The 22,287-nt window shown below is 36.5% G+C and overlaps 1 protein-coding gene and 1 pseudogene across 1 annotated transcript; both read right to left on the bottom strand.

Moving 5' to 3' along the window:
* Nucleotides 1–401: 401 nt before the first annotated feature.
* LOC120266379 (probable 1-deoxy-D-xylulose-5-phosphate synthase 2, chloroplastic) lies at nt 402–4,157 on the bottom strand. Its single transcript, XM_039274004.1, is given in 11 exon segments — nt 402–926; nt 1,016–1,300; nt 1,397–1,678; nt 1,793–1,837; nt 1,839–2,101; nt 2,190–2,463; nt 2,726–2,997; nt 3,152–3,302; nt 3,411–3,575; nt 3,671–3,817; nt 4,026–4,157. Coding segments are annotated over 11 exon segments (2,121 nt in total). The 5' UTR covers nt 4,116–4,157; the 3' UTR covers nt 402–779.
* Nucleotides 4,158–18,040: 13,883 nt separating this feature from the next.
* LOC120266513 lies at nt 18,041–22,139 on the bottom strand (annotated as a pseudogene).
* Nucleotides 22,140–22,287: the final 148 nt, after the last annotated feature.

Below are 22,287 nucleotides of genomic sequence, written 5' to 3' on the forward strand. Positions count from 1 at the left end.
ATGCTTTCTAGAACTTCTATGTGAGTGAAGAGTGGTCATTGTATGATGGTCATCCATTATTGGTCCAGTTATCATAACATGAATTGAAATAGAGAATCTTCTAAACTTGTCTGTAGATATTCACATAATTAGAATAAAATTTAAAAGTATCATAATGTGTACAAAACTTACCAAGACTTAGACTAAAGCTTGCTATTCTGTTCACAATAAAGACACCAATGAAGAAATCACTGTGTTCTTTGAACGTTCACTTTGTCGAACAAATCGTCTATTTCTGCTTAGAGTTTTTTAAGCAATTATTGGCATACCATTCTTTTAAATTTCTTACGCTAATCATGTTCAAATCCAACATTAAACAATCCAAGCAGTCATGACAAAAACATTGCCTCCGTCATTTCTGCCAGCAATTTCTTATTGATATGAAGACATCACCGTCAATTTCTTACAATTACAACAAATAGACAAAAAGCAAAGAAATAGCATCATCAGGCTGAGAGATTCTGACAATTTGAAATAACTTCTGTATGATATATTTCAACTTAAACAGTTACAACATGACAAATGTGAATATACAACAGTGCTAATAAACAAGAGCTCCAAGATCCTTTGACTGTTTTTTTATCCTCCATAACATCCTTCATCAACCAGTTGTAGATCTGCTATTATACCGACAAGGATGGATATGGATTTACAACAAATTCATCCTAATGAAGATGAATGGATTGTGAAATGATGTTACTGCAGTTCTTTTGTATGTTAATAACTATACTTCAAAATCATCACAGAAGGTGCAAAGCTTCCTTTGGTCTGGCTAAGAGAGATAGCACTGTTGCTGCAATGTGCTTTGAGGAGAGCCCGGCTTCTTCAATCTGGTCCTTAGGGGATCCATGATCGATGTACCTATCCGGAAGCACCATTGATCGCAACTGCATTGATTTTATTTCGACATTGTTATTAACAGGAATAGTATAGAAATGCAGTCAGGACGGGGATTGTTGTAGTTGATAAATCTTACCTTGAGGTGCCCATCTAGGAGACCGTTCAAACTCAGAAATTGAGACACATGAGACCCAAAGCCTCCAATGGAACCTTCTTCAACAGTGATCAAGATCTCATGCTCATTTGCTAGAGTTCTAATTAGCTCTGCATCAAGGGGCTTGCAGAAACGGGCATCAGCGACTGTGGGAGTAATGCCATAGTTGCTAAGTGAATCTGCAGCTTTTACACATGTCTGAACCATGGAGCCATATCCAAGAAGGGCAACTCTGTTGCCTCCCATTAAAATCCTTCCCTTTCCAATCTAAGCAATGAATCAGAAATACCATACGGTGTAAACTTAAAAGAATGGTCAAGTTTCGATTACGGAACATGCTTTCAATTACTGATGTATATATACCTCAAGAGGGGTGCCTTTGTTGTTAATAGGGAGGGGCACACCAATGCCACAACCCCTAGGGAATCTGAAGCAGCTCGGTCTATCATCGATGGCAGCTGCTGTTGCAACCATGTGCATAAGCTCAGCTTCATCGGCAGGCGCCATCACCACCATGTTGGGCAGGCAGGCCATGTACATGATGTCAAATGCTCCACAGTGTGTTGGCCCATCAGCTCCAACAAGCCCCGCTCGATCCATTGCAAATCTCACTGGAATCTTCTGTAGGTCCACATCATGCACCACCTTCAATTCCATTCCAGAATCAAGTCACTTCTCAATCAACTTAACAACAAAGAAGATAGACAGACAGATAGATAGATAGATAGATGCACCAAATGAGTTTGCTTTCTAGTGTACCTGATCATATCCTCGTTGAAGGAAAGATGAGTAGATGGCACAGAAACGGCTTGAGGCCCTCTGTGGCCAGACCTGCAGCAAATGTCACTGCATGCTGCTCAGCAATTCCCACGTCAAAACATCTCTGTGGGAACCTCTTCTGGAAATAGTTGAGCCCTGTACCGCCACCCATGGCTGCATGGATCGCGACAATCTTGTCATCAACTTCTGCTTCTTGGATAAGTGCTTCTGCAAAGTACTGAGTATATGCAAGAGCAGATGGCTTGGACTTGAACTGCTTCCCGGTTTTTGGGTCGAACTTGACAACACCTGAATCAACAAGTATTTGCAAACTCATAAATCTGTTGACAACACATAGCAGAGGAGTCTAGATGATATGATGTGTTATGAGCCTTGCCATGCATCTTGTCCGCTGCAGCCTCGGCAGGGGGGTATCCCTTCCCTTTCTCAGTGACGATGTGGATGAGGACAGGTCCTGGAGCAGGCATTGCCTTCACCTTTTGGAATATGGTTACCAAGTCTTCTACATTGTGCCCATCTACAGGGCCAATGTAATACAAACCAAGCTCCTCAAACAGTGTAGAACCTGAAGCACTTATCATGCCCCTAGCATATTCATCTACCTTAGCTGCAACTTCATATGTAGGGCCTCCAATTTGCTTTGTAATGCTCTGTTGAAAGGACAATAGAAACATTTAGTTAGAAGACAGTAGACATATAGATTTTAATGATCACCCGTATCATAGTTGCGGCAACTATGGCATAAACATGAACAAACAGAAGCCTTTTCATTTAAAATTTCAACCAGTTTTTAAGGAATCACCAGAAGTTCTTCATTTCACTTGACATAAATTTCTTATCCTATCACTAGCATTGCAAACCAGAAAATGAAAAACAGAACATATGAATCAAGCAATATCTGTAAATCCAAACCTTGGCAGCTTCCCGGAGTTTGCGAAATTTAGTGCTGGCCTGCAGCTTGGTGAGGGCTCCGCTGAGTGCGCCAACAGGAGTAGCAGGGCCGTCGAGTGTGGCGGTCGGCAAAGATACTTGTTTATTGTCATTCAGGACAACAATAAGGTTAGAATCCAAGTAACCAGAGTTGTTCATGGCTTCATATGCCTGGCCTGCAGTCATGGCACCATCCCCAATCACAGAAACCACAAGGTTCTTCTTTCCTAACAAATCCCTTGCCACTGCCATCCCTGCAAATGAATTGAATTACGAATTTCAAACGCAATTCTCATCAAATTCAAGGAAATTGAGAGAATAGAGCAAAGTGAATTGAATTACGAATTTCAAACGCAATTCTCATCAAATTCAATGAAATTGAGAGAATTCAACAAAGAGAAAGCTCACCAAGCCCAGCAGAGATGCTGGTGGAGCTATGGCCAACCCCAAAAGCATCATAAACACTTTCATCCCTCTTTGGAAACCCTGCAAGTCCAGAGGTCTGTCTGATGGTATTCATCCTGGACCTTCTTCCTGTCAGGATCTTATGAGGATATGCCTGCAATTCAATCAGAAAAAGGGGGGAAAACATCAAAAACAAAACTCAAGAAGAGCTCAAAGTCCTCCAAATTCATTCCAAATGGCCTCAATGAAGAATTCCATCAACCTGATGCCCTACATCCCAGATGATCCGGTCTTCAGGGGTGTTAAACACATGGTGCAGGGCAACAGAGAGCTCCACCACGCCGAGACTGGAACTCAGGTGCCCTCCGGTGTTTGAAACTGTGTACACTACGTCTGCTCTCAGCTCTGCGGCCAGTTGCTCCAACTCCTACGATTTCAATCACTCTTAAGCAATCATCCATAATATAAGAGATCAAAAAACAACATCAAAGCTTTTTTGCTTTGTTTGATCCTCTTGCTTACCTGAACAGAGAGATTCTTCATGTGAATTGGATAGTTAATCGTGTCAAGAAGCGGCGTCGCCGGCTTCTCCCCGGAGTAATCCACCTTCCACTCATTTTTCTCCTTCCTTATCATCGCCTTTCCATCTTTATCCACGCTAACTCGGAACTGCAAAATCCATCTTTTTTTCAATTGCACTCACGAATTCCTACAACCATACATGACATACGGAATCAAAACAAATCTAGAAACCAAAAAGGAGCAAAACAAAGAGAATGCACAAAGAGATAGAGCTCTGCATCGATAAACCCTAAACCAGAAGCTGAGAAGCCTTTATGATAAAAACCATGAAGATCTTCAGCGTTGCAATATATACCTTCTTTCTCGCATCGAAGTTTGAGCTTGGGCTACCGAAGAAGCGCCGGGCACCAGCATGCGCTGCCATTAGAGACACCGAAGCTGCCATGAGCGAGAGAGAGAGAGAGAGAGAGAGAGAGAGAGAGAGAGATTGGCAGTGCGAATGCGATGATGCTAAACGAGGCAGGGGAGGAGTAGTATATATAGAGGTCGGACGATTTGCGTTAGAGCATTAACTCACGATATAAACGTTTCATTATATCGCGATATGAATTCTTCATTTCTAGTTGTACGAGAAGTTCGGCCCGCTTAGAACCGGCCAGCTCCCTCCTCCAACTGTCTCACCGGTCCGGTTCAGTCTATCTTAATTCGTAATTGTTGTGTTTTGGGTCAATTAACTTTATAATTTTCAAAATTTATTATGAATTAATTTTATATTTACTAATTTAATTATGTATGTTTAGGTGTATTTTTTCGTTTTATTTTATTTTTTTAATAAAATATTGACTAACCACACATAACTATAGAGTTAATAATTATCAATATATTTATGCCCCTTTATTCTTACATGAATTGAGATTCAAACTCTAACACTTTACTCAAAAAATTTACTGACAATTAATCAAGAGATCATTAATTTGTTTTAATTTTTTTAAGATATATCCTTTTGATTTATTAATTTATATATATATATATATATATAATATTTGTTTTTAGGGGTCATTATTGAGGTGGTTTTTGCGTACTTCCATGAGCAGTGACTCTACCCAATTTTATGACATTTTTCAAGATTCAAATGTAGAAAATGCCTGGAAGCATTGTTTGTGTTTTTCCCCATTTTTATGGGTAAAAATAAAAAAAAATAATTCTAATTTATAAAAGTATAATAAATAAATCATAAATTATGTTGATTATGACCCATTATTTTACTATCAACAACAATAAAAACAGATTTATTTATGTAGAAACTTAGTATTATTTGCAAAGTTCTGTATGCCTTAATCTACAAGTGTTTAAAGTGAAGTAGTTTTCCATTTGTTAATTTGTTTATTTCACCATCTTGATGAAAATGATGTTTTTAATTTTTAATAATTAATGAGTATTTGATTATTTTCAGAAGTAATGTTAATGTTTTACTAGTAATTTCGTCATCTTTATAATTGACAAAACCTTAAATGATCAAAACCAATCGATGGGAATATTAATTTTTAAATACATGGACTCCATGTGGGTAGAGAAAGTGTGCTGCTTTTTATTCATTTCATTTCATTTTATATTATTTAATCATAATCAACATTAACTCAAAATTGTATATTGAACTTTGTTTTCAAAAAATTGGATTGATAGCACCACTATTTTAAAGATTCCATTAAAGGTCTTTACAATTGGGTTTGGCTAGAAGTTAAAAAAAGTTTCTTATATTGATGGTAAAGAATTTTTTAGTATGACATAAACTTTGTTTATCCTTTTTTTTTTTCTTCAAAATGCATATTATTTATAATTGTCAATTTTAATCAAATACCTTATAATCAAATTTTCAATTAGACGGTAATAATAATTTTTAATGTGAGAAAATATTGATATCTCATAAGGATTTCATTTGAGTTATATATAATATAATTACATCAAAATAAAAAAATATCTACAAAAACATAAAGTTTCGATTTATTTAAAAAAATTATATATTTAGTGATTTTGATAGATGTGGACAACTATGTACTGAGTTAAATAAAATTCGAATCCTCACCCATGGATTCGAAAACTCTTTTTCAGTTTCTCTATTTTTCTGATAATGTGGATAAATAGCACATAATCTTCATTTACGCTTTAACCATGCATTGAGAGAAAGTTAAACTCTTAACCTCCGCCATAAAAATCAATTATATGTATTTTCTCTTTTAAAAAAAATACATATATGTACACACCAAAAATAATATTGACAAAAAAAAATCTCACTGTCAGGGATGAAAAGGCGTTTAATGATTTGAACTAGAGACTAGATCTTTTCATTTAATCTTGGTTGCCTCTTATATAAATAGAGTAAATTTTTTGGGAGGTACCCAAACTTTGACTTTGTATTTTTTCGGTATCCCAACTTTGATTTAGATCAAAAGCAGTTTACCCGACTATGATTCTCTTTCACCGTGAGGCCACCCAAACAATTCCGGCCCATATGTGCGATGTGGAGGCGGTTTTTGCACTACTCGACCTTTCAAATCCAAGTGTGTACACTTAAGTCATATTAAATTTTTCATGTGAAAACATTGTAATTCCACGTCAGGATTGGAGATAGTCACGTGTCGAGCGATTGCTGCTGCCAGCGTCAGCGAGCCCACTTTCGTCTTGAGAATGAAAGAAGAAATGAAGCGGTCTTGAGAGCGAAAGAAGGATACAATCCTCATTGTTTGGCTTTGAAAAGCGGGAAGAGTGATGAAGAAGAGGTGGCGGTGTTGGTCTTGGTCATAGCGAGGAAGAGAAGCTTGTGGTCGCTGCAAGTGGTCGCCGAGTTGAGCGGAAGAAAGCTCGTTGGTGAAAATGGGCTGATGGCGGAGAATGCGGTCAGAAGGAGAAGAAGCTGACTACAGTAAGTGCTCTTCTTTGAAATCGAAGTCATTTTGGAACTATTTGGCTGTGTGAAGTTTGAAATTGAAGATGAATCGAAGGTAGGGTTTGCAGGGTTTGTAGGGTTTGCAAGGTTTTAGTCTTTACTCGTCTATTGCATGGATGAGGTTGTAATTGTGGTAAATATTATAGTTTTAGTAATTAGTTATAACTTGTTTAGATGCGATTGTAGCAGCTTTAGTATGAGTATTGTTTACAGGGCTTGTACTTTTGTTTCACATGAGTAGTGTTTGCCTGGGACCCATATGGATCCCCATTTAATTTTTAAGTTAATGTGTCTTTGAATTCTCTTATCATTCTTATTAAATTAGTAGATATTGCACTTGTTTAAATGAACTTGTATCTTTCTTAAAATATTTTGCTTCTATTTTTTTACTCATATGCAGTGTCCCCCATTTAATTTGGTCCCCCATTTAATTTGTGAGTTCACGTGCAACTAATAGATCTTATCATTCTTATTAAATTAGTAGATGTTGCACTTGTTCGAATGCACTTGTATCTTTCTTAAAATATTTTGCTTCCTTTTTTTTTACTCATGTGTAGGGTCTACCATTTAATTTGTGAGTTCATGTGCAATTGATAGCTCTTATCATTCTTATTAAATCAGTGGATGCTTAATTTGCTAGTAATATATATATGTAATTTTCTTGTGTACTCATTAACTGAACTGATTTGGATGGTTTTATTTATTGTGTAATTTTTACATCATGCCATCAATGTTAACTAGATAACGAAAGTTCAATAGCAATTTGTTTGTTTGGTTTGAATATTGGCTTGAACAAAACCTGCTGGAGTATATATGTACCTTGCTTGATATTTTGAACCAAGGTTTACAGTTCAAATAAGAGTCACGGTTTGACTTGCTATTGAGATAGAGGCCTGGCCTGGTTCAGTCACTTCTTCTCCTTAGTACAGAGAACATTGCACTTGACTCTGGAGAACACGAACCAAAGTTCAGTTGTAGTTGTAGTAAAATATGTGCATGATAAGATTTTAATTATTGGTATGTGTTTTAATTATTGCTATATGTTTTTAATTGATTGAAGTACATTGTGGTTGCAACTGATGATAGACTTTTAGACATATGTGTGGATGCAACTGTAGTTGTATTAAATAGACTCTTGGTATGTGATCTCCTTGTGGTTTCCATTATTAATTAATAACCTGAATGTGGAAGACAGATGAAGTTGAAAAGGCTATGTAGGGACTCCACATTGAAAGGTTTAAATCCAAGTTGATTGAATGATTTTATTTATATTGATTGAACTTGATTTAGTTGAACTTAACTTGTAACTGCATAATTAATTTGCCAGTAATATAGATTAAATGACTTTATTTTGTTAAAAACATATGTCCTGCCACCAATGTTAATTTGCCAGTAATATAGATATGTAATTTTCTTGTGTACTCATTAACTGAACTGATTTGGATGGTTTTATTTATTGTGTAATTTTTACATCATGTCATCAATGTTAACTAGATAACGAAAGTTCAATAGCAACTTGTTTGTTTGGTTTGAATATTGGCTTGAACAAAACCTGCTGGAGTATATATGTACCTTGCTTGATATTTTGAACCAAGGTTTATAGTTCAAATAAGAGTCACGGTTTGACTTGCTATTGAGATAGAGGCCTGGCCTGGTTCAGTCACTTCTTCTCCTTAGTACAGAGAACATTGCACTTGACTCTGGAGAACACGAACCAAAGTTCAGTTGTAGTTGTAGTAAAATATGTGCATGATAAGATTTTAATTATTGGTATGTGTTTTAATTATTGCTATATGTTTTTAATTGATTGAAGTAAATTATGGTTGCAACTGATGATAGACTTTTAGACATATGTGTGGATGCAACTGTAGTTGTATTAAATAGACTATTGGTATGTGATCTCCTTTAACTTTCACACATTTGTTAATAGTGCCATATGCTGAGCTATTCAGTATAAGGTTGCATTACAAGTTGGATGAAATAGAGGGCATCGCTGGATACATAGACTATTGTTGTTCTGACACAATTTCCAAACTAGAGCTAGTAAGTATGGCCAAGGAATTTTGTTTAGATATTGAAGGGTCTTCATTTTGGTGGTTAGATACAACAAGTGGTGAGAAAGGGTATAAGGAGATCAAAACTGATTTAGATGCCCTAACAATGTCAATGTCTGTTGGTTGTAGTAAAGAGGTGTATGTTTGCATTAATCTTCCCAGTCGTGGTAGGCCATCAGATCATGGTATTGGTATTGATGTTTGCAATGATGAAGGTGTGGGATTAGGTGAAACTATTGGGCCTGCACTATTAAAAATATGTACGAGAGGAAGAAGAGGAGGGCATAGATGATCGCGAGACTTGGAGAAGCCTGTAGTCATGGGAGCCCTGATAGGGGGAAAAAGGTTGATGAGGATGATGATTTCCATGATTCAGACTACAGTTTTGGTGAGGAATCAGAAGATGAAGTCAAATGCAAACCTGATAGATCTACTGCAGATGGTGATTTAGATGGTAAAGCTACACATGATGGAGATGATGATGTTGCAATTTCTGACTATGTTGGTTCAGAGGAGTTACAATCCTGTTCTTCCACAGATGAAGAACAACAGTGGCCACCTAGACCTAGGTATTCTGAATTTAACGATGAAGTTGACATGAAGAACCCACACTTTAAAATTGGAATGAAATTCAGAGATTTCAAACAATTTAAAGAGGTTGTAAAAACCTATGGGATTAAGAATAGGTATGTGATGAACTTTAGGCCTAACACCAAGAAGAAATGCAAGGCTTTTTGCAAGAAAGGGTGTCCTTTTTACTTATGGGCATCACCAATGGTGACAGACCAAAGCACGATTGCAAATAAAAGTGCGGAGTGCTAGAGCATGAATCGCTAGAGATCATAATATGAGACATGTTAGTGCAGAGTGGATAGCAAAGAATTACCTTGAACAATTTAGAGGCGACCCCAGTTGGAGAGTTCTTTGGTATTGTGCAGGGCTGTGAAAACTAATCAAGAGGTAGACATCAGTCGATTGAAAAGCCCTCTAGAGCCAAGTGTATTGCTCAAAGGTGTGCTAAATCTTGAACATTGCAATTTTTAATATTTCTCCATACAACTTGTGGGACCCTAATTCTAAACTTCTACCATGTTTTTCTAATATGATTTAAGGATCATAGATGGTGATGAGGAATCACAAATGGCCGAGTTGTATGACTACAAAAGTGCTGGAATTAGTGAGGACACACCGGGCTCAACAATAATAATTAAGCTGTAATGAAGAGGTCTTAGAAAGTATGTATGTTTGCCTAGCTCCATTGAGAGCGGGGTTTCTTAGCAGAGTTCGCGAGGGAAATTGGTGTCATTAGATGGATGCTTCCTAAAAGGATTGTATGGAGGCCAGCTATTGTCTGCAGTTGGGATAGATGCAAATGACTACATCTACCCCATTGCATGGAAACATTGTCGATAAGGGAGAACAAGGAAAAAGCGGACATGGTTTCTACAAATACTTGCTCAAGACCTCATGATCAATGAGCGACCACCAATGGGCATTCATGACTGATAGGCAGAAGGTAAACAAATCCATTCTACTCCAACTTCCAGATTTTAATACATTGTTTTTAATACATTCTATATATATAGATTTGGAAAATTGCATGCTTTGTCCTGGTTTTGGTTTTTATTTAAATGTATCTAAAAAACCTATCAATCTTCTGAATTTGCAATTTTTATGGATGCTTTGTCTTATCTATATATGTGGTTGCAACTTCTGATTTTTAACTTGTTCTGTATATCTGCTTGCATCTTGTGTTTTTTAATTTTTATTTAAATGTATCTAAAAAACTATCAATCTTCTGATATTTGCAATTTTTATGGATGCTTTGTCTTATCTATATATGTGGTTGCAATTTCTGATTTTTAACTTGTTCTGTATGTGTCTTTGTATCTTCTGAATTTTTATTTTTATTTTTTCCTTTCTCAAAAACTCTCCATCTTGTTGTTCTGCCTGTGGGTGGTTGAATGACCTTACATCACTTACCTTGGCCAAACAATAGGGGTTGATGCCTGCAATAGCTGAATTATTTCCTATGTGTGAGCATAGATATTGTGTTAGGCACATCCACACCAATTTCAAGAAGACATTTAGGGGCAAAGCACTTAAGGACCAGCTTTGGTCATGTGCTAGGGCAACTTACACCTCTGCATTTGACAGAGCACTAGAGTGTCTAAAAGGAATGAATTTGGGAGCATTTGAGTACATGGAAAAAATTGAAGCAAAGCATTGGAGTAGATCACATTTCCAGAGTAGGTTCAAATGTGATATTCTGTTGAACAACTTGTGCGAAGTTTTTAATAGTTACATCTTGGAAGCTAGAACCAAGGGAATTATAACAATGAATGAGACAATAAGGACACAATTGATGAAGAGGATTCAGAAAATGAGAGATGCAATGCAAAAAGTGACAACCCCTACTCGCCCCGAGTGTAAAGAAACTTGAGAAATCCGAGAGAATTGTCGGTTCTACAAAGACTACATGGTCGGTGGAGATAAATACAAGTGGTAGGCCCGGATGGCCAATTTGTTGTGAATAAGTCCGAGATGCACATGCTCTTGCGAGAAATGGCGACTTAGTGGTATCCCTTGTAGCCATTCGATTGTCGACCATGTACTATAATAAGGAAAAGCCCGAAAATTACCTTCATTCATGTTATTTGGTAAGCACTTTCATGGAGACATATAGGCACATCCTGAGTCCCACCCATGATAGAGATTCATGGCCCTAAGAGTGGCCAAGGTCCAATCATCCCACCACAGCGATGAAACAAGAGGAAGGCGGAAAACCATGATGAGGAGGAAAGAGCTGGGTGAAAAATAGTGGCTCAACAATGGAAAGGTAAGCAAAAAGGAGTGAAGATGAGATGTGGCATATGCGGTGCAGGTGGGGCATAACAAAAAGATTCCATGGAGTCGGAAGGTATGCACATTTAGTTTTTGGTGTTAGCTATATATGTTTGGGAATAGTTCATGGTGAATTTAATTTAATTATATGCTCATGCCTACTAGGGAAACAAAGGAAGCCCAACACTCTACCCACTTGTTGAAGGGACTGCAGCAAACAAACAACCATCACACCATCAGGTGCCACAGGTATTTACTTCACACATTCTGATTTGTAGTTTAGGTTGTTCATGTCAATAACTTATGCTGACTTCTTCCCTACCAAAATATACAGACCATTCATGAACAAAGTGAATCCTTTTCTAATAGTGATATGAATTTCTCTCAGTCAAATGACTTAATAATGTCAACTCAGCAGGTGAGGATCGATACTAATAAATTTTGGTGATTGCATCATTCCCTTTCCTTGAGGTTGATGACTGGATCACTCCCTTTTGATTTGTAGTTTTTACCAATCCCGGTGACCATAACACATGTGACAACTTCAAAATCGGTGGGAACTCAAAGAGGGATTGCAGCAAGTGATACACAAGTAAACCAGGTTCCTGCAACCCAGGTTAGTGCTTGAAGTTATTCGTATTGTTGAATTCATCTGTGAAATTAAAGGTCTTCAATTATGTTGGATAGGCAAAACAAAATGACTGAATTTATTTGTATTTTAGGCTTTCAGTGCTATTAGAAATCCTACAATATCATCATCAATTGGACTAGGCAATGCTCCTGTGGGAAAGTCTCAAGTGAAATGCAGGGGTAGCAGAAGACCAGGCAATGCTGAAAAAAAGCAAAAAGTCTGGGTGCCCCCAGGAGTTGGAACCCCTGCTGGTGCATCAGTTGTTTACAAAAAACCCCTTTAAGTAACACAGATGCTTGTGGCTCCTTTTATTTTTATTTTTTTTTTGTTTTGTTAAGTATAACTTCAAGTTGAAATTTTAGTGGCATCATTGTAAAAGCATTGTTATGCAATGCCTATGTCTATACAACACTGTCTTCCTGAATTGACTTGTAGAAAATTTTGTAAAGCACTAAACTCCGATTAGCCCTATTTTTTTGTACAGACGATTGACCATCAATGTATTAACTTACAGAAATTCTAGTAAAGCAATGAGACGCAGCAATACTTTCATCAACTATTTATATGTCAATTTATATGAAGCTGTTTATCTATAGTAATACACTCACTGCAGATTATATAAACTTCTTTTTTGCAATTTTTACACGGTGTTTTTGTGAAGCATTCTTTTTTTCACTAAGTTTGCGGGTTTCACTAAGTCTCATTGCTTTTTGTAAAGCATCCTTTCACCAAGTTATGTGAAACATATTTTCACAAAATTGGACTCTTTCATTGTTTTTTATAGGCATCTTTTTACTAAGTTTGCAATTCAAGACAACATTCAATAGATTTATTGATTTAAATTCAATACTTTCAGTAAAGTCAGATGTAGCTTCCAAAATTTAAGTTTGCACATGTCCCACCTACAATTGCATTATTATTAGTATAGAAACTCCAATTTGAGTGTTTCAATTTAATCAAAGTAGAAGTGCAGATGTTTCACAAACTCTAACCATCAAGACATGTACGTATAGACAATATACGCACAACCAGAGTTGCTAATACAACCGAAATCGAAAAAAACTTATTGCAATCAATAGATAATATAGGCACACCTTCTGTGAAACAACAACCACATCTACAGCATGAACAATTGAACACATAACCCTTGATGCACATCCCCGCAAACCCATCATCAAAATTACACAAAAAAAAAAGACAAAATAAAATCTCTCAAGGTACCAAAAAATATAATGAAAAAATAACATAGCCACCAACTAATCCCTTTGTCTCCCTTGCTAGCAATCCCTCGTCGGTGACTTTAAGGACAAATCCATCTTGTTGCGGACCACTCTTGCTCGTCAGGAAGGAGAACGCAACCTTGCTCACCCTCAATGAAATGGACAATGCTAGCGCGCCGCTCTTTCCCTTGTCATGGTCGTGCACCATCTCTGGCCACTCTTCTCACCCTATCTCTGTGACAATGACGAAGAGGGAGAGGAATAGAGAAAAACATTAAGATGACTGGTGTGCTGAACTGGCAAAGATTTTGGGTGATGTGGTCTATTGTTAATGTGGTAGATACACTTGGCAGACACTTGGATTTGAAAGGCTGAGTGTGCAAAAACCGGCCTCCACATCAGCACATATGGGCCGGAATTGTTTGGGTGGCTCGCGGTGAAAGAGAATCATAGTCGGGTAACTAGCTTTTGATCTAAATCAAAGTTGGGATACCGAAAAAATACAAAGTCAAAGTTTGGGTACCTCCCAAAAAATTTACTCTATATAAATATCTGTTCTTAAGATACATTGATAATCATTGATATCTTTCTTGATATTATCTTATTTTAATAAATTAAAAGTATGTATGTTTTTTTTTTAAAAACAAAACGGATAAATCATAATTTTTATTAAAAAAGACAAACATACCCAAAAAAACAAAAATACCAGTACAAATTGAAGTATCTATATTCTTTGAATCTACACACTGAATGTCTCCTTTTTCATTTCATTTATTTTCTTTTATTTATTATTATTTTTTTAATATATTCTTCAATTGGTATTTAATAGAAAGTGATAGACATAGACATTTATCCACCATAAGTTTGGACTTAATCCAAGCTAATAAAATTAGAGTAAAGCTATATAGATATGCATATATTCCGTTTAAAATAGAATTTTACTATAATTAAGATATAATAATATACGGTTTTTGAAAAAAAGTGGATAAACCAACGTTTATTGAAAGAGCACACCGTAGAAAACAAACAGAGCTAAGAGTTCTCACAAGAAGTGTAGAGCTCGGGAAAAGAAAAATACAAGAGAGATAAAAAAAGTAAACAAGGTAAGACAATTAGGAAAGCGAAGAAATCCAGTCGAGTCACAGGGACAATCCGAGTGCGGAGTGGAGTAGATTACTCCGATTCGAGTTGAGGGCCTGCTTGCGATGTAGTCTTTCGATCCCGAGCGCCCGAGAAGTCGAGGGAGCGCTTAATCTTCAGAGTAGCTTCATTGAGATTTTGCTGATTGGGAAGAGGAGTTGTAGAAATCCAAGCAACCAACATATTAGAAATTTTGAATAAATTATGAGTAAAAGGTAAAGCGATTGCATTTGGAAAATGCGCTTTATTTCTTTCGAGCCAAATATTCCGGATAATGGCTCTAGAAAGTAAATCCCACAAACGATCTAATGTTTGAGTGTAATGAAGGTATCCAGTTTGGTCCAAATGATTGAGAGCAGAAGGTAAAACTCGTAGCTCAAGGGCGTTAGAGAAGAAGGACCAAATACTGGTTAGAATAAATACGGATCAAGAATAAATGTTCCACTCGCTTTTACGAATCATTATGACGGAGAAAACAAGTGTCGATGGCATTAGGATTGCACCCCTTTCTAAAGAGGTTATTGAGAGTATGAATTTTTGTTGTCCCAAACAAGCCCGAAAAAAAGTGTAATTTTGCTTTGGACAATGGATTTTTCCAAAAATTTAGGGTATAGCGGGCAGCGTAATCCTCCGATCAATTAGAAATTTGTAGAAGGATTTAAGCGAGAAAATGCCGTTCTTTTTCAAGTGTCCGGTAGAGGAGTCTTCTCGATCTTGATTACAATCTGAATTAAGCTTAAGAAATTGGCTAAATCAACTCGTGAAGCAGAGATGAAAAAAAGATTCTCAGCAGAATTGCGAAGACATGAGAAGAGTCTTAAGGAAATCCACTGTTGAGAACAATCGTTGAAAAGGGTTGGCCAAAGATCCTTAAGAGCATGATTCCCTAACCATCTGTCAAACCAAAGAAGTGTATCATTGCCATCTTTAATAGTTTTGGTAATACATGATCTAAAAGATGGAAGGGAGGTAATTACACCGGCCCAAAAAAAGGATTTGTTCCTTGGAGGAGTATGAAACAATGTTACAGGTAGGTTAAAGGTGTAATTGGATCTGATGATTTTGGCCCAGCACAAGTTAGAATTAGAAGTGAGTTTCCTCCACCATTTTCCAAGAAGGGCAATATTGAATTCATGAATGTTGAGGATTCCCCAACTGCCCATGGAACGAGGCCTACAAATTCGATTCCAAGCAACTAGTCTAGCTCCTTTAGAATTCAAGTCAGAACCTTTCCAAAGGAAGTCCCTACGAGTCTTGTCAATTTCTTTAATAACCCAAATAGGGAGTTTGAAGACCGTCATCCGATAAGCAAAGTGTATTGTGGATAGTACAGGGTTGATAAGTGTAAGTCGACTCCCCGTGGGATAAGTAAGTGGTTTTCCACGAGGCAAGTCTCACATGGATGGTCTGAATGAGTTTATTCCAATCCTGACGCCTGGGTCGTCTACCAGAGAGAGGAACTCCTAAGTAGGTGATAGGGAGGCAGTCTCTGTTGCAATTGAGAATTGCTGCAGAGGAAACATTTGGTTGGAAACCAAAGTTTGTTGAGTATAGGCAGCTTTGATCCGCGAAAAATGAAGAACATAACTTTCATTTTTTTTACTTTTGACACAAGTTTGATAAATTTTGTATTTTTCTTAGCATAATCATGATACAAAAGATTCAACTGAGGGAAAAAGAAACTAAAGACGTTATTACCCTAAATAATGTCTTGATAACCATCCACATTAGTCGACTACTCGTGCATCACCACCAACTGACCACCAATGATCATCGTCGCAGGCCACCGACCATTGGTGCGGCCACCGGCCATTGGTAACCGTCATCGGTTGGCCACCGGTGTCATCCGGCAACTATCACTGGCAAGTCATTGACCACCATCAACCACCGTGGGCTGCCACCGAGATCATCCCACCACTCTCACCAGTCGGCCATTAAAATAGTACCAAAGTATTATGGCAATCTTTTCAATTTTTGTCCAAATTGTCTATTAATCTTTAAACACCAAACATGGAATAACATAAGCACTTGTGTTGTATTTCACCTATTTATATTGTATTCTACTACCTATGTTGTATCATATACGAATCAAAAGGACCCTAAGAATCTATATAATCGTTGATCCAACTACTTAAAATTTAAAGAGAGAAAAATAGAAAGAACACAAAGTGACCAAGAAGATGTTATAAGTTCTGCACGTTGATAAAAAGAAAAAAATTACACACCACAAAACAAAAAAATGTTAAAAACATGCACTCTAATAATAATTTTATATATATATAGAAAGCGAGAAAGAAACATGAAACGCAGCCTTTATTAAATCTTAATTCATTTCAGCATCTTCAATTCAGATACTATCCCACCCAACTTTGTCTCTCTGTCTCTGTCCCTGTCTATCTACCAATAGAATGAATAAATGAATGCTAATAATGACATCAAATTGGAGTTTGACTTAATGGATATGCATGGAATGCATCAAGATACGTCTGCATGAAGTTGCATAGCATTAAAAGTTTTATCAAGAATAAAACAGTCCTTATTGACATTTTATCATGCACGAATTCAAGCCAATTTTATTAGAACAAGGACTTCATACATGGCAAAGGTTTCTTCAAATTTGGTGTCTAATTATTCTAAGCAATTATTATCTAAAATTTCAACTAAAAAGTGTAAGGATTGTTCATTGTTCACTCCCCGTTTTCAAATAGATATTATTTTCTTATGCATCCATAAAATCTTATTCTTGCCCAGTTAGACATACAAAATCTTATAACTAAAGTACATGAAAAGGATCTACAAAGAAGCATTTGGTTGAGATTCCTCATCTTTCAAACCGAAAGTTTTAAAAAAATGAATAATTAATCTAGGTAAACATGATACATGATGAGAGATCAGCTAATGATTAATTTAGAAGCTTAATGACTAATTTAGCTTGATGATGCTTATTAAAATTCATATTAAATTCAAGATGCTTTCTACACTAAATCTGATTATATGCCCTGAAGAATAAGGTCCTAACAAAGATGTCAGCAACTGCAATGTTGTGCTTCAGTTCAGATGCAAATTGAAAATTGAGAGCAAACTCAAAGTTCAAGTTCTTAAAATATAACAACTGGATGAGCATCCTTCTCATTGTTAACAACATCATACTTTTCATTAAGTCGAACTAGTCAAAGCTGGTTCAGTTTTGTATAACACTTGAAATGACCAAAAATTTAAACTTTGATGAGTAATGCAGATAAAACGAATGAAAACTGACCGAACCACAGACAATGAACTGAGTTTTGGTCAAATGACTGCTACAAAACTGGAATCATAACCTCTGACCTGAATATAGCCACTTTGGGTCAGAATGAGGTCCAAAATTCAACTTCATTTAATACCAAAATCTTATCGAAATGGCCATATACACTGCATTTTTAAAGCATGCAAGTTATGACTCGAAAGAATTTGTAGAACCAGTCTCTGTATATTTGCTTAAAATAAGAACTAGAAGCTTGAAATATAAGAGTAACAGCTGTCCACATTGCAGAAAATTAAAGACACTCAACCACTACCTTGCCTCCCTTATCCCATTTTCAAACACTGAGCTTTACAGGCATAAATTAAGAAGAATAGGTAAATGAAATTATTAAGTTAGAGCAGTATAAATGAAAGAATGCAGTAGTAAATTCCACCACCTAATATTTCTACATATTGGCACAGTGGCAAAAGGTATAATGCTGATAAAAAAGGCAAAAAAAAAAAAAAGGAACAAACAAACAAACAAGTGGACCACGACACTCCGTATCTATTGCTCTGTCACCAAGGTCCTTGTTTCAACATGAGTTAAAAAGCGAAGGCAAGGGTATTTTCATTCTAACCTTCAGCATCTGCAGAACCAAGGATTGACATCCTCTGCTCAGCCTCTATCCAATCCCGCAAAAAACCAATTTACACATGATATACACAGTTCTAGTACTTGATAACATGGTGCCGTAACCAAAGCTCATACATAACCATGTGGAACGCATCATACTGAATGGGAGGAGAATGCCATTCAAAGTGTTTCTGGACCTATAAACACATCAGATATCTGGTAAGAAGAAAAAAAGAATGCAACAAAACCAAACTTAATTTTCTTATCATTAGAAAACTCATTTGCTACCATTTTCCTGAGATGTGAGATATCTACACTGCAATGCTTTGGACAGATTTTTTTACATGTTTTTGGTGCAAGTGCACTTCCTTACAAGTATCAAAGCTTCTAAAGGAAAATGCCTCATATACTCTGACTTCAAATATTGTTCTCCTAACCAAATAACAACCTCTACATGAAATGTCGAAAAGAAAAATGCCAGTGAAACCACAAAGGAAGAGCAGAGGGAAGAATTGGAGGCAGAGAGTGGAATATGGCTAAAACATATAACATGAAATAAACAATACCTCTACTAAACTCTTGTGTAATGCAACAAAAGCTTCATCCGAGACAGACTCTAGAATAGCCTTAAGCTGGTAAACATCACTCTCCTTGAGTACGAGAGAGAATCTCTTCCAGTCCAGAATGTCATTGAAAGGCAAGTCATAATAATTAGATAGAATCACTGGAAAAAGGAATTAAACAACAAAAGGTAGTTAGATTGTGCAATTGGATTGCATAACCTGATATGTATAACAAACTATCAAAGTGATCTCATAATCATCTTACAGGACAATCAGTATGCTATAGAAAAGAGTAAGCCCAGAAATCATGGAATGAATGGAAAGTATCTCAACAATGGGTCTAAAAAGTCCAGATACTCACCCGGAATGCATCCATAGTGAATGGAATCAGCTATCCGTGCACTATTGACTTGGGAACCACCTGGACATATACAGAATTTAGTCCTATAAAATTGCTTCTGATAAACCAATTCTCCAGTAGCTCTACTTATGCGGTTGTTGCTGATAGCCAGCTCCGTGTCATTTTCCCATTCACGGGCCAGGATAACCCTTATCTTAGAATTTCTATGACCAGCCCAAAAACCAAGTATTGTCCTGCAAAAGTTATGAAAATAATTTAATAAGCAGAAGATAAAAGCCAAAAACAAAAGAATATCTTGATGATATATTGATATTAGAGTAACAAATAGTCCCAAATTAGTTAAGCTGATAAATATAGATCTAAATGTAAAATTATATAAGCCCAAGTTTCCTATCCTATTAGCTTAAATTTTTGGGTTGAAATAGGCACGGATAATACTTTGTTTGATTCACATTTAAATATGGCACATAAGTTTGGTTAATTGTTTTATTTGCAACATGTGCACTTAAATAGACTAGTATGCTTCAATGGATAGTCCCACATCAGTTAAGTTGGTAAATATAGATATAAATTTACTTAAAAATATCTGTTTGGTTTGCCTTTTAACAGCTGAAACACTAAAAAAAATATTCATTTGATGTTCCACCACAATGTTGGATGTCATAAAATCGAGGTTTAAAACCTCCAAATAAAAAGGTGCAGTCCCAGACTCCCAATGGCCAATATAATATTGAACTAGAAAAATAAATACATAGACTAAATAAACCCAATCTCTTTTTCAAAGGAACAGTAATATATGTTTTGTGAGTAACATTCAATAGCTAAATTCATAGAAAAACATTTTCATTGAGTTATCAAGCATAAAGGCTTTGCTAAGAAGCACTTCTGTTCATGAGTAACAACTGTTTGTTACCAATTACTCATGATACCATTGATGATTGTTTACCACAAGCATAAACAGAGTACATTTTCTGGATAACAATCTTCAATAATCAATTTGAAAAATATAAATTAGATGAGAACTAAATGATCCGGAATATCCAATTTAATAAGCTCAAGGCTCGAGAAGCAGAAGATGTAATGGAATAAGCATTTATGGATGGATTTATAACACAATGGATGCCTCTAACATAGTAGAAGAGGCAAAACTAAATTTAAAACACATGCCATTATTATTACCATACAGGGCCAAAAATTCAGAAAGAACCCTGTGCATTCATAATTTGTTGCTCAATTCCTATTAAAAATAAAAAATGCATAGCACCTTCTGTAGCATGTATATGAGTAAAGCATGTCTCTGATTCCAACCTGTTCTCAACATCATTTCCTCCAGCAGGCAGTGCAAAAGGCTGTAGTACTTGAGGAAGAGCAACATCTTTGTGTGGAATATATCCGACATCATAACTTGGAGAACAAACCACCCGAATGGTATTTTTTATAAGGAAAGGGAGTCCTTCAAATGCTCTCACACCAACATCATGACAGGTAACAAAAAAGTGATCTGCACCCAATGTCCTATTCCAGTAAGGGTATTTTCTTATCAAGCCTTTCAACATAATTTTGAACTATAATGGTCATATTCTCATATGATGTGCCCTGCAAGATTTTAAAAAATATAAAGACTTGATAACTCATTAAAAATAAATGAAAGAAAGAAAATAGAGTTCAACTTCTGTTCAAAATATTATGGGAGGAAAAAAAAGACAATTTTCAGTTATCTGCCATCTCAGTATAGAACACAAGAAATCTGATTTATTTATAGCTCTTATTTAGTGAAATTGAACCAACAAATGCTCAACAAAAAACTATAACATGGGTACGAAGACACAAGTGAGTTTACCTTCTTATATAATTTGTGTGCATCTTTCTTGGAAGGCACCTTTCTTCGTCTGCTTCCATTCAAAGATACTAGTATGGATGAACCACATCAAACTAACTTCAAACTAGCAAACAACAAAACTTTAATCTATCTAAACAAATTTCTTCACTATCGTCCTCCAGAAAGATTTGCTGATTTTCAGACCATAATTGTGTGTCTTTGATCTATCCAAACAAATTCACAAGTTGATAATTCAAGTATGGTAGATTAATACCATCCGCTTTGGACTTTTTTTGGATATAAATAGCAAAATTTTGGAACAGAAAAAGAGATGGTTAAATAAACAATCAAAATCTTTGTCAGGATTGTTATGTTCTGTGAATAAAAGCTTCAATGGAAATCATCTGATAAATCCCTGTTCAAAGTTTCCAAATATCATCTCAAATCATTTCAATTACGACATCTAATCTGAAATAAAAAGCAAGAGAACTCTACGGAAAAAAAAAAAGGGAGAAGATTTTAAGCAAATACCTTCCCCCGCATCTTGTGGCAAGAGATTGGAACAAAAAACAAGTGCGCATCGTTGGGATCCTCAGTCCGGAACCGGCTCTCGCGAATGTTCTGAAAGAAGTACCCCTCGCTCGCGTACTTCCCAGTCAGCTTCCGCGGCGTCTGGTAAAACGTCTTCGGATCGCCATCGGGGTAGATAAAGACCTTGAAATTCCTCTCCATCTCCGCGTAGTTCAGTAGAAAGACCTCCTTCGAGTGATAGATCGATGAAGGCCGCGGTGCAGCGGAAGAGGAGGGATCTGAGAGGTGGGAGGAGATGTAGGGAGGTGAGGTGATAGATCGCAGGGAGAAGACGGTGAAGACGATGAGGGTGAGGGCGGCGAAGGATGAGGAGCAAGCGCTGGAGCGAGCACGGAGAGATGGCAATGGTGGAGGATTTTCCGGCCATCGTCGGGGGTCCGGGAATGAGTGTTGTGTTGCCGGGGCGAGAGAAGCTCATTTTACAAATAAATCCTTCAAATTTTTTAAAATAAATCTTCCTATTTTGCAAACAGACCCATAATTTTTTTATATTATCTTTTTTGTAGGAAGGTCCACAAGATTATTATTATTTTTATATATTCTTTGTATCATTGGGAGTGATTTGATCCGGGCATATAAATAAATAGCATT

Source organism: Dioscorea cayenensis, chromosome 8, assembly GCF_009730915.1.
Source record: "Dioscorea cayenensis subsp. rotundata cultivar TDr96_F1 chromosome 8, TDr96_F1_v2_PseudoChromosome.rev07_lg8_w22 25.fasta, whole genome shotgun sequence".
Lineage (NCBI taxonomy): Eukaryota > Viridiplantae > Streptophyta > Magnoliopsida > Dioscoreales > Dioscoreaceae > Dioscorea > Dioscorea cayenensis.